This window comes from Polypterus senegalus, chromosome 8 (assembly GCF_016835505.1).
Source record: "Polypterus senegalus isolate Bchr_013 chromosome 8, ASM1683550v1, whole genome shotgun sequence".
Taxonomy (NCBI): domain Eukaryota; kingdom Metazoa; phylum Chordata; class Cladistia; order Polypteriformes; family Polypteridae; genus Polypterus; species Polypterus senegalus.
The window spans coordinates 6,220,496-6,233,282 of NC_053161.1; the positions used below are offsets into that span (position 1 = coordinate 6,220,496).

Genomic DNA, 12,787 nt, shown 5'->3' on the forward strand with positions numbered 1-12,787 from the left:
AATTTAAGCGAAATATTTTTATATCATTATTTTAAAAGTTTAATATACTTAGGCATTATGATGCTATTCATACAAAAGTTTAAAAAGTTCCTTAATTGTTTGTTGTACTTAGTTTTACTATTACAGTACATGTCAGGATGATAATATTACATTGCAACTTGGGAAACCTACAACAATTAAATATTGTTTAATGTTAATTTAAAAATACATTTGACTCTCCTAATGCATATAATATATTGCATAAAATGTATTTTGTGTGAAAAGAGGTACATTTTTACTTTGATAAATATTGTATCATTTTTCCAACACATTATGAGATAAATGGTTTCAATATACAGTATGTATAACTATTAAGGTCAGTCTTAATATTTTGGATGATTTCTGTTATGACCACACTCATAAAATGGGTTTGTTAAAGTATGTGAAACAAAATGAGACTGATAATGCAAATAGTTTGGTAAAGAAAAAAGAACTTGAGGCTAAAAGCTTGTGAAATTTTTGGAAAACAGCATGGCTCAGTGAGTTAGTATTTAAATTTATCGTGACATGTTTAAATGACTATTTTAGTACGGCATGTGCATTTAAATCTCTGTTCTTATCTGTTTCTGTCCTTGATCCTGAATGTGTAACTTAACTTTCCTCCAGATTCAAATGTTGCCATCAATAATCCTGTTATATTCAAATAGTATATTGTAATACTAAATGGTGGCTGTTTGAAGAATGATTGATTTAAAATGAACACCTTTTAAATATAAAATTGTCAATGCAAGAGCACTGAAGTACTGTGTAACATGGAAAACTATTCTCATTTTCTGTATCTACTCACAAGCTAAATTGCAATTTTTGAACTCTTTACTCATTTAAAATTCTGCTCCTTTTGCCAGATTTAAATCTGAATACAGTATTTGTCTCTCAGAAGATTATTTACATCTATAAATTACAATTTATGGAATACATACAAATATTGTTAAGTGACTGCATTATGGTACAGTTTGGAAATTCATCTTCAAATAAACTGGTGTTTTATATCAAAAAGATAGACTTTTAAACAATAATATGTGGATTACCATTTTCATTTACAAGCTTAATGCCATAATGCCAAACCTCTCATTTAATAGTTTGCTCAGACAATGCCAACACTGAGATTTGGCTGAAAAAAAAATAACATTTATGTTATAAAAAAAGAATAAAATATCGGCTTCCACAATTTCTTCAGATAGTGGGCACAGTTCATATAGTTTATAATTTGTCACTCAGCATTTCAATTTAAATAGCATAATTCCCAAAATGGGAACCAAATGTTTGGATTAACTTTGACAAAAACAAATCCAGCTTTCTTAAAACATCTGTAACACAAAATGTGTGTAGGGAGAGGAACTAAATGCAAAAATAGCTAAAACTTCATTGAATTGATTTTACATTGGGTGGCAGAAACCGTTCTCTGCCAACCCATAGCCACGCCACTAATGCTTAACAGTATTGCAAATCAAGGAAAAAACATACTGTGTCAGGTGTAACTTGCCAGAACTGCTGTAAGAATGAGTATTTGTCTCGAAATTTTACTTTAGATTTCACCAAACAGATTCTGCCCTTCTTACTATACTCCAGTTGATATAGCAATTTAAGAGATATGATTTGTTGTGGGGCAATGGGTGGTAAGCCTAAATTTAAATAATCATTTTTGAGATAAGATTACACATGAATTGAATTGAATTGCTAATAATAAGTATTTCAGAAATGCTTACTTAATAAAAGTTTGGGCACTTAGACAAATAAGCTCCTAACTGATAAGCTATTAGACCATAAAATTAACATTTATAGGCTGGGCATGTATTTAGGATAAATGACCATTTGTAATGTGCAGTACTAATGCAATAAAGTAAATTCTCATAGAGCTTTCCCATACCTGATAACTAATAACAGAGTACTGGAAATCACACTTTAATTGGTAATGTTGAAATTATTAATGCCTTTTATTTTCTGATTAGCCTTTGGGATATAAAAGATATATTACCAGACAACAGAAAATAGGATGTTACAAAATAAAATATTTTTTCTTACACCCAATGTTGTAACTACAAAAAGCCACAAATTATAAGAAAGGTAGCAACTAAATCATAAAGTTGCTCACATAGAAAAATGGCATGACTCTTTGTATAGAGCACTGTAAATCCTTCAGATGTTATGTATATCATAATGTGAGATGCATCAATGGAACTGCTAAGCACCTAGGATTCTTTGACCACACCTTTCCTAATAACCCATATATAGTTCATTATCATTATATACAGATAATTCTAGGGAAAAAATAAATTAAGAAGAAAGATAATTTTCAGTCATTTAATCAATGTGGTACGCTGTCTATGTAGATGGTAAAGAATGCTCTTGAAGTGTGAATCACAAGTAAAAATACTATTCTGTTATTAACAAGAATCAATTAAAAAATAACCCAATATTTGAAGTGTCCTTGTTCTTTTTGGCACAAATGTTTGTCAATCACATGTTAACACACAACCTAAACAATTTAAATGTTAAATATTTTTTTAAGAAATATTATTATCTTATTGTCACTGCTGTGGATGATTTAATGACAAAAAAGAAATCACTGGAACACGCAGAGGAAAAAGTGTTAAAGTAAAAAATATAGTTTTAAACTACTTGATATTACAAAATACACTACAGAATTAAGTTGAATAATTTTACTTGTGTCCTTATTCATAGACATTTAATATATATATATATATATATATATATATATATATATATATATATATATATATATATAGACATACATATGGATATCTATATATAAAACCTATAAAATGTCACTTATTTATACTAAACTTCGTGATCCACTGGAGTACCTCCTGCGATTCATGAGGGGGTTGGGAGGACAGTACTGATGAGGGTGGTTGTAGGGTGGAGGTGGTGGGGGCAGAGGGGGCTGATGGGCACCCTTCACAGGTGTCCCCTGATTCCCACCCTCTGGGGACCTGACAGGAGTGGAGGAATTCGACTGAATGAGCTGATGAGTTGGAGTTTGGCTCAAGATAGCCTCCATGCGATCATGACCACCTTTATCGAGGACAATGACCTTCACAATCTGCTGGCACTGGATAAGTGTTTCTGGGTGTTCTGCACTGGAGTAGTGCGTTGGTGTCCTTGTTCCAAACGACAGCTGCTGCTGTTGGTCCCTCTTATGGTTAAGAAGGATGCCCTGGTGGGCTCCACTCTCTTGGATCCTTGGCGCACTGAGCTGGTATGTTTGAAGCCTGTTGTGAATTGACACCTAGTTTAGAAACAGTCAGAGACAGCATTAAATGTTATAAGACATTCCTTTTCTAAGACATCTGCCCTCTGGTGTACATTAAACAGACATGCGTATTTACAGGCGTGCAGCTGGATGCAGGAGCAGTAGTGCCAGGAGGAGAGAGGAAATGGGGTTTCTTTTTCCAGGGAGGGTTAGGCAGGTCCTGGTGTCATTACAATTTAGGGAAGGATCAAGTGCTCAATCCACAATTGTCACATCTAAAGGAATTATGGAAGTATTATTGTTATGAATATCATCAACAGTAGAAAGGTATTTGTGGAAAATATGATTTTTGTAACATTTTTCATTGCATGCATTTCATGTTGATAATCACTTTTCAATACGGCATAACCCAGGGAACTGGTGTATGGCTCAGGTAAAATGAACTTTCAAACAAATCAGCAGTCTTCATTATAGTATAATTTTTAATGAGTTTAAAAGTAGAGGAAATATGCCAAATATCTGACATTTGCAGCAATGGTATAAAATATAATGGGCACTGGCTACAGAAATGCCTCCATTGTTATTTCTTATGACTGAAGGTGACACAAGGTAATGCTAACCAACATTTGAAAGGAAACAGACTGACTTATCCAAACAAATCCACAATTGAAGGTTGACTTTGAACATGTAACCATGCAAGCAATATAAATTAACCAAGTGTAAGAATTAGCAAGTATAGTTTTTTGAAAGGGAGCTTTAATTTTCAAAAACAAATGTTTAGGCACGTAACACATTGTGGAAAGCTACCGTATGTCAGTGCTGTTTTTAATGCAGATCGACTTCCTGTGAAGCATCCATTAAGTTACATAACAAAATGCTTTTTGCTTATCTCTACAGAATGACTGAAATCTTAAATTTAACAGTTTATAATTACTAAAGAACAAAGCACATAGCTATAAAAGATGACAGTTATTTGTAAAATACAAGTCATGTAATTCTGTACATTATAGTGAAAATACATTTTATATAAGAATCCATCCATCTATCAGTCTGCAAAATTACTTTATCCCATTTAAGATTACTTGGGATTGAAACCTTTCCAGGCAGCAATGGGTACAAGGTGATTTCTCTCTAAATGAGACAAAAGTCCGTCACAAAATATAACTACACACACATACTCTGAAACAATCAAGATTTTTATAGTCAACCCTATAGCAACTTTGGACTGTGGCAGTAAAGAACATTTCCTAAAGGAAAACAGGAAAAAATTGCAAATTGTAAACAATAGATATTTAAGATGGAAATAAAATGTGGAGCCAAATGGGATTCGAGTTGGAAATATTAATTACCATATCGATCTTGAAATTAATAAATGAGCATCCAGAATAGAAACTGATTTTCACAGGAATTGAGCCTCAGTTCAAGACCCTTTTCTATCTGTTATTGCCTATACAGAAATTTAAGTCGTCTACTGTGCCCATCACCATAAAGTCATTTAGCTTTCTACTATACTATCTATAATGTCTTTCACAAACAAGCATCCTTAAAGTACTTTCTTAAAACACATTTTTTGTGTGGTATAATGACACATATTCCATGAGTATAACTGGAAAATTACTCGGTTGTTTACTATGACTAACATATAGGAGTTGGTGAACACAGAATAAACAGGAGAAATGTAAAGCCCCCATTTTGTGTCTCTATGAATCAACATAATAGTGCAAACTAACTGTTCAATCATAAAAGTTTATCATTTAATTTCTCAATCTCACATCATTAGCTAACAGCTAAAGTGCCAATATGTCATTAAGTATGTTTAGAATTCTGACAACCTTCTGTGAGAAGAAGGCTTTCTGGTTTGGTCTAAAATGTCTATTCTTTTGATTTCCAATGCACATTAATCACACAGAGCTGGGTAACCTCTATGAATGTCACTGAGAATTTAAAATACATTGATAATGTCCTTACATACATTTTGTGTGGGACTAAAGCAATTTCATTCCTTGCAACTGTCAGAACAGCACATGCACTCTAGTCCACAGATGCACACGATCCCCCTTAAGAGTTGCTATGTCTTGTGTAGTGTGGCAACCAGACTGTCAAACAATTCTCTTTGCATGCAGTCTTATTGGGTTGTCATAGGGCTACAGCATAATGTTTGTAGTATAGAATTATGTGTAAGGAGTGCATCAGATAAGTTATTTTGTGTTTCCTATTAAATGAAGCTATACATTCACCTAAAGGATTATTAGGAACACCATACTAATACGGTGTTTGACCCCCTTTCGCCTTCAGAACTGCCTTTATTCTACCTGGCATTGATTCAACAAGGTGCTGAAAGCATTCTTTAGAAATGTTGGCCCATATTGATAGGATAGCATCTTGCAGTTGATGGAGATTTGTGGGATGCACATCCAGGGCACGAAGCTCTCGTTCCACCATATCCCAAAGATGCTCTATTGGGTTGAGATCTGGTGACTGTGGGGACCATTTTAGTACAGTGAACTCATTGTCATGTTCAATAAACCAATTTGAAATGATTCAAGCTTTGTGACATGGTGCATTATCCTGCTGGAAGTAGCCATCAGAGGATGGGTACATGGTGGTCATGAAGGGATGGACATGGTCAGAAACAATGCTCAGGTAGCCCGTGGCATTTAAACGATGCCCAATTGGCACTAAGGGGCCTAAAGTGTGCCAAGAAAACATCTCCCACACAATTACACCACCACCACCAGCCTGCACAGTGGTAACAAGGCATGATGGATCCGCGGTCTCATTCTGTTTCCGCCAAATTCTGACTCTACCATTTGAATGTCTCAACAGAAATCGAGACTCATTAGACCAGGCAACATTTTTCCAGTCTTCAACTGTCCAATTTTGGTGAGCTCGTACAAATTGTAGCCTATTTTTCCTATTTGTAGTGGAGATGAGTGGTACTCGGTGGGGTCTTCTGCTGTTGTAGCCCATCCGCCTCAAGGTTGTGCGTGTTGTGGCTTCACAAATGCTTTGCTGCATACCTCGGGTGTAACGAGTAGTTATTTCAGTCAAAGTTGCTCTTCTATCAGCTTGAATCAGTCGGCCCATTCTCCTCTGACCTCTAGCATCAACAAGGCATTTTCGCCCACAGGACTGCCTCATACTGGATGTTTTTCCCTTTTCACACCATTCTTTGTAAACCCTAGAAATGGTTGTGCGTGAAAATCCCAGTAACTGAGCAGATTGTGAAATACTCAGACCGGCCCGTCTGGCACCAACAACCATGCCACGCTCAAAATTGTTTAAATCACCTTTCTTTCCCATTCTGACATTCAGTTTGGAGTTCAGGAGATTGTCTTGACCAGGACCACACCCCTAAATGCATTGAAGCAACTGCCATGTGATTGGTTGATTAGACAATTGCATTAATGAGAAATTGAACAGGTGTTCCTAATAATCCTTTAGGTGAGTGTATATCTTCATATATTTTGTTAATCATGGCGCCAGTGATGTAACACATGATAGTACTACTACTGTTAATTTTACTTTTTACATAAATACATTTTATTTGCATGTTTTAATTGTGATTAGAATTTCTGCATCAAATCAAGCTTCTACATTATTTTTAGATTTTATTTCCTTTATGTCAGTAACACCTTTCTTTTATGGATAATTAATGTTCCTTCTACTTTGCATCTAGGATTTGCCTTTTTTCAGCCTTAAACTGCATTTTATAAGTGTTCACCCAGTTTAAAAGAGTGTCCATGTCTTTTTGAATATTTTTTGCTGCCTTTTCAATATTCGGTATACCTCCACATTTGTTGTTATAAGCAAAATGAGCTAAATCAGAGTTAATGTCATTAATATAAATTAGAATAACAGTCGAAGTACAAATCCCTAAGGGACTGAAGATTTTGCAGAATCTTTTCCAAAAAATCTGCACAATGCATTGAAGTCAATGGGAATGGAGGAATTGAACTAATTTTTAGTGGATTATAATGGTGCAGTGGTCTTCTAAGTGTCCTTGAGGAAAAGGGTGGTGTCTGCCAACTATGCTGGACCGATTATTGTGTCCAGAATTGTGATCTGAGCTGTGAGACAGCAGTGTTCACCTTTTCACCATCGTGGTTTAAACAACAAAAGACATAGATGGAATGATAGCCAAAAGCAAAATACAAGACATGGCCACAAACTAGAAATATACACTGTAAAAATAAATAAATAAATCTATCATTATGATCACTGAGTTTCATTCTTGAGGAACACATTAGCTATACAAGGAAGTGATAGCATGGAACAGGCTTGTTCCAGCTATTGAAGTCATGGCTCCAGGCGCAGATGGAAAATACTTTTTCCTTTCGGCTCCTGCACAGCTGCTTTGCACTTTTTTCTTCCCTTAAGAAGATAGGATTACTTTGAAAATAGTAATACATATTTCATTGTTATTATTTCATTGGGTTTCATGTGTTTTCCTTCGGGGCGTTTGGCTTCTTGCTTCCTATCTGCAGTGTGTGGCTAATTATACATGCATAATTAGCCATGTGGTGCAGCTTTATGGTGACCAAAGTTATCTTTGTATGTTCCTTCTCATTAGTTGCTTCTCTAATTTCAATTGATTGATGAACCACTTAATACTTACTAAAAATTCCATGAACCGGACTGACTGTTAAGAGGAAAAGCAGGATTGCTGGCTGTGTGAGGAATTCCGGATGGTGATAGCTCTCCCATTGGCTGAGCAATGGAACACATGAGAGAAATAGAGGCCACTGGAATTAAATAAAGGAGATAGCCACAAGAGCAGCATCCGATAGATGGCAAGATGTCCTGGGAGCTGTGTTGTTCATTTCGGGATCAACTTGGATTAAGGCTGCGTCAAGCTTTATCTGGGAAGGAGCCAGATGCAGCTATATTTGAAGAATGGGCAAGGCGCCCTGGGGATTGAAGGCGGCTACTGCTCAGGTCCACGTGTGGGATCAGGGATGTGACAGGCAGTGGCCTTGATGTCTACAGTCTACCTGATGGGTATGAAGGGAAGAAATGTTTTTAATTTTCAGACGACTGGGATTTTTAAAATAATTATTTGAACTTATTATTTTAGACACCCTGTGACACTGACTTTATTTTATGCCATGGATTGTAATAGATTATTTATTTATTTATTGACACAAATAAATGGACTGCTTTTTGCACATTGGAGGACTTTTAATTTTCTGTTTTGGAAATACACTGCTTTGATTCCAATTTTAAATTCTTGCTTGTCTGCCTCACTGACCATTCATCCCAGTCAAGACTATCAAAGACCCAGGTTCAAAAAGGTGCCAAGGCTGTGGTCAATCCAGGCACCTCAGTGACAGATAGAATGCAACTAAAATTTACATAGACATTATTACCTAAGTTTTCTTTAAATTGTCTTCAGTACTCTAAAAATTGTAAAACAGAAAGAGTCGCTACCCTTGTCACTGAGTTGGGGGCAAAATGGGAATCTTAGAAAGAAAAGTAGGAACATAGTTACTCTCTGACACAGTGCAGATGCTCCAATTAATCTGACAGAATATTTTGGACTGTTAGAGGACACTGGAGTTTGTATAAGAATCCCAAGAGAACACAGATATAAACTGCCAATTTGAAACCATATTGTGTTGTACTATAATGCTGGCAAATATTATTTATATTGAATACTACTTAATGCACCGCCAATCAAAACATGAATTAAAATTAAAATAAGAAAGAAAAAAAAGATAATCAGAGTTCAAAGTAAAAAAATGCTTACAGGACAGCATGATAGTGGTGTGGCTAGTGTTGTGGCCCCAAACTTTCTGGATTCAAATCTTGGCCAGGGTTCTATCTGTACAGAGCATTCACATTCTCACTCCCATGGGAGTTTTTTCTGGGGACTTTGGTTCCTTCCACAGTTGAAAGACACATACCTTAGGTTGATTGGTAAAGGGTAAATTGCCCTTTGTGAAAGTGTGTGCCCTGCAGTTAAACTATGTGAAAAATACCATAACTTACTAAAGCTCACTTTTACTGAATGTCTGTTGATGTAGTGAGTCTAAGCATCCAATTTGATTCAATTCATGAAGAAACTATAGCAAACTGGACCAACAGATGCACAAATAAGGTTTTTAAGGTATGGTTGATTAATTATTATCTGCTGTTGTATGCAAACTATACATCATCTCACAAAAATGTTTAGCATTACAAATTCATCTACAGAAGTTTTATATTAAATAGTTCTCTTACAGTATAAACTTTTACTATACTCCGCCGTGGGGTGCTTGACATTTGGGCAAAGCGTTTAATTTTATTTGTAATGACTGTGTAAGCTTCATGTGATCCAGAATGAAGGAAAATGCCTTCATTAAAACTAAAAAAAAAAAAAGTTGATGACACATTTAATTATGCTAAGCATCCTTTTATGATCATTTACTGTACATAATAATAAAGTCTATGATAATTTACATTACATATTAATTAAATACACTACATTCACTATCTCAAAAATAGTATTTTTAAGCCAAATAAATTGTATTGTAAAAACATATACAAACATTATTATTTAAAAAATAATTATGATCATTATTAGGATTAGCATATCTAAATTTGTCTGGTGTATGTGTGGTAACCCCTCTGGTGAGCTCTTGCCTTGTGCCCTTTGCTGCCGGGATTGTCTCTAGATCCCCCATGACCTGACTAGGAAACAGTATTGAAAACAAATGTTTGGATAAATGAACAGAAAAAAAGCATACCCAACTGCCTATTTCTATTATCAACATCTGGTATATTAAGACCTTTCATTTCTGCTAAAATACATTATTACTAATAAATTTTTAAATTGATATGACACAATTGAATGGACAGATGATTTTACAATGTACGATAGGCAGCCGGTTGTGATGCTGCCTCACAGTTCTTGGACCCCAGTTCGAGTTCCGGGTTTCGTGTGCCTTCTGTATGGAGTTTGAACATTCTCCCCATGTTCACATGGGTTTCCTCCAGGGGCTCCAGTTTCCTCCCACAGTCCAGAGCTGGTTCCTGACTTGCATCTTTTGCTGCTGGGATAGGCTCTGGCTCCCCATGAACCCTAACCAGGGAAAAGTGGGAAAAATAGATGGATGGAATGGAAGTCTGTCCTTCACCTATAACAAGTATTTTTAGTGCACATTTTGATGGCACTCTGTGAAGTGCTTTAAATTGTGGCCTCTGATTTCAGTATTCTCAAGGCATTATTACGGTTGAATAGTCTACTTTTGACATTGAGTTTTAATGCTTGGTAAAATATGTGCAGCTACTCTCGTAAGTTTAATGTAACGCAAGAAAGGCTGGATAAATTACCTAAATCAAACTGCATTGAATTAAACAAGATGTGTCTCAATATGTTCAATATAAACTATAAAAAGCAAAAACATTAATCATTTGCAGTGTTCAAAAAGTTAACATTTTAAAAGCAAATTGAAAATTCTGTCCCTGCTTCCTCATACATTACATGTATACTTAATGCTGAGTTTCTGACACTGATAAAAGCACACACACAACTTACCTGAATTTGCGGATCTCCTTATAAAAGTGACTTACCTCTAATGTATTGTTTCCTGTTTTGTCTTCAAGGTCTCGCTTATCTGTGGACCAAGTTTTTTTATTTATTTTTGTGTTTTAAACATAGGATAGGTGCCAAATAAATAAAATGTGTTATTATTATTATTATATTGTAAAAACCTTTTTTTAAAGACATAAGGCAGGTTTAAAGAAAACTGAAATGTATTATATGAACTTCAAAGAAACTCATCACCATATGTTGTTTACTTTTACACAAATATTTTGCGTTGTGAATCACATTTTGTCAAATATTATGAAAAAGCTCAGATTAGTTAGATTTAAAATGTTTTAAGTGATTTGTCAAACATTTCACACTCATTTCCTTACAGTTAGAAGCACTTGTAGGATAGCAGATACCCCAAGCAAATGTGATTTTAAGTATTCTGCAGATGAGCCATGTTTGCGTTTCTCTTCTTCTTTAGCCCACTGTGAACAGAATGCCATAGACTCCTTAAACCACCTTTACAGCCACATTGCCTATCTGAGTCTAGCAGTTCATGTAAATAAATTAACTAAAACATATTTTTTATTAACAAATACTGTATTTCTTAAATATATATTTTTTTCTTCGTGTACATTGCCACAAAGTAGGTTGTTGTAATGTTTATAATTACCAAAAACCTGAGTGTCTAAGTTTGTTGAATATGTTGAGGTATTTGTTGATTTTGGAATTTTCAGAAGACAACTTTTTTTGTGTTTGTGATCGTATAAGTTGTGTTTATTTACATCCATACATTCTTTTTTAATAAGTTTAACTTAATCCAAGCTTGGCTTCATGATAGGTACAGGTGGTGCTTGAGCCTATACCAGCGACTCCATGTGTGAGGTAGGATTCAGAAATGGATGAAGTGCCAATATGTTGATTAGCACACTCATTCACACCAGACTAATTCGGAGTTACCACTTAAGCTAACCTGGATGAGTTTGGGACGTCGGAGGAAACCAGCACAACCCAGAGAAAAAGTGTACATATAGGAAGAGTATGCAGACTCCACACAGGTAGTGTTGGGACTGAGATTCAAACCCATTCTCCTATAATTATGAAGCAGTAGCACTCGTTAGTGTGCCAAGATTATAAAAGGGTAAATCCAAATGTAAATTTTAAATAATAATAATTTTAAAATTATTCGGTAACCACAACAGATAGAAGCAGTCAAAATACAACACGATTGTGATGGCATATGGTTAGTTCAAACATGCACAGCATAGCGCTCTGCCATTTGTTTAGTTGAAGCCAAGGTCAATGAACATGGACGCTCTGTTGCAGGATTGCACCATTGTTGAACAATACACCGTAGTAAGATTTCTTTGGAAAGTTGGAGTGAAACCTACTGAAATTCTCCTGCTTGAGGCAGATAGGTAAGCTGTTTCGGTACCCAACTTGTGCAAACTTTATGGTACTCCAAATCATTATGCGCTAGGGCATTTGCAGATCCATAGCTGATAAACAAATGTGCAGCAACACTGGACAATGTGTTCTGTTAGTCTTCTCTGATAAAGACTTTCACTATACCAATGGTTGACCAGATTGAGCTTTGTTGTTTACATCTTTTCCTCCTAGTTTAAACCTTTCTACCAGTTCCTAAACTTTTTGTTGAGTCAAGGCAGTTGTCACTTTGATACTGAGCGAATATCCTTTGCTCCTCCTCAGTGGAACATCCACGTTCACTTGACCCTGGTTTCAACTAGAGCAGGGGTCCTCAATTACAGTCCAGGAGGGACGCAGTGGCTGCAGGTTTTTGTTCTAACCCGGTTGCTTAATTAGAAAGCACTTTTTGCCAATAATTTAATTTCATGGCTTTTTAGTGCTTTATCTCTGCTATGTCAGGCAATTCTCACATCCTATTTTTTTTCCCCTTTCTAAGGATATCATCCAAATGATTTGAAGACTAAAATGGATAAGTAATTCTCAGTCCTTCACGTTTTTTTCCTCATTTTCCTTTCAGTATTTAATTAAAC

General features: G+C 35.4%; 1 protein-coding gene across 7 annotated transcripts in view; it reads right to left on the reverse strand.

Moving 5' to 3' along the window:
* Positions 1-12,787, reverse strand: part of LOC120533726 (IQ motif and SEC7 domain-containing protein 3-like) — a 694,738-nt gene that overhangs the window by 9,168 nt on the left and 672,783 nt on the right. Inside the window, exons 13-14 of one of the 7 annotated variants that reach the window (XM_039760644.1) lie at positions 10,808-10,851; positions 2,834-3,289 (exon numbers count right to left, since the gene is read on the reverse strand). The exons of 1 other annotated variant lie outside the window; for it this stretch is intronic. In XM_039760644.1, the coding sequence (XP_039616578.1) occupies positions 2,834-3,289; positions 10,808-10,851 (500 nt within the window). 5 more of the 7 variants (XM_039760646.1, XM_039760649.1, XM_039760645.1 and 2 more) reach the window with 5 other exon arrangements.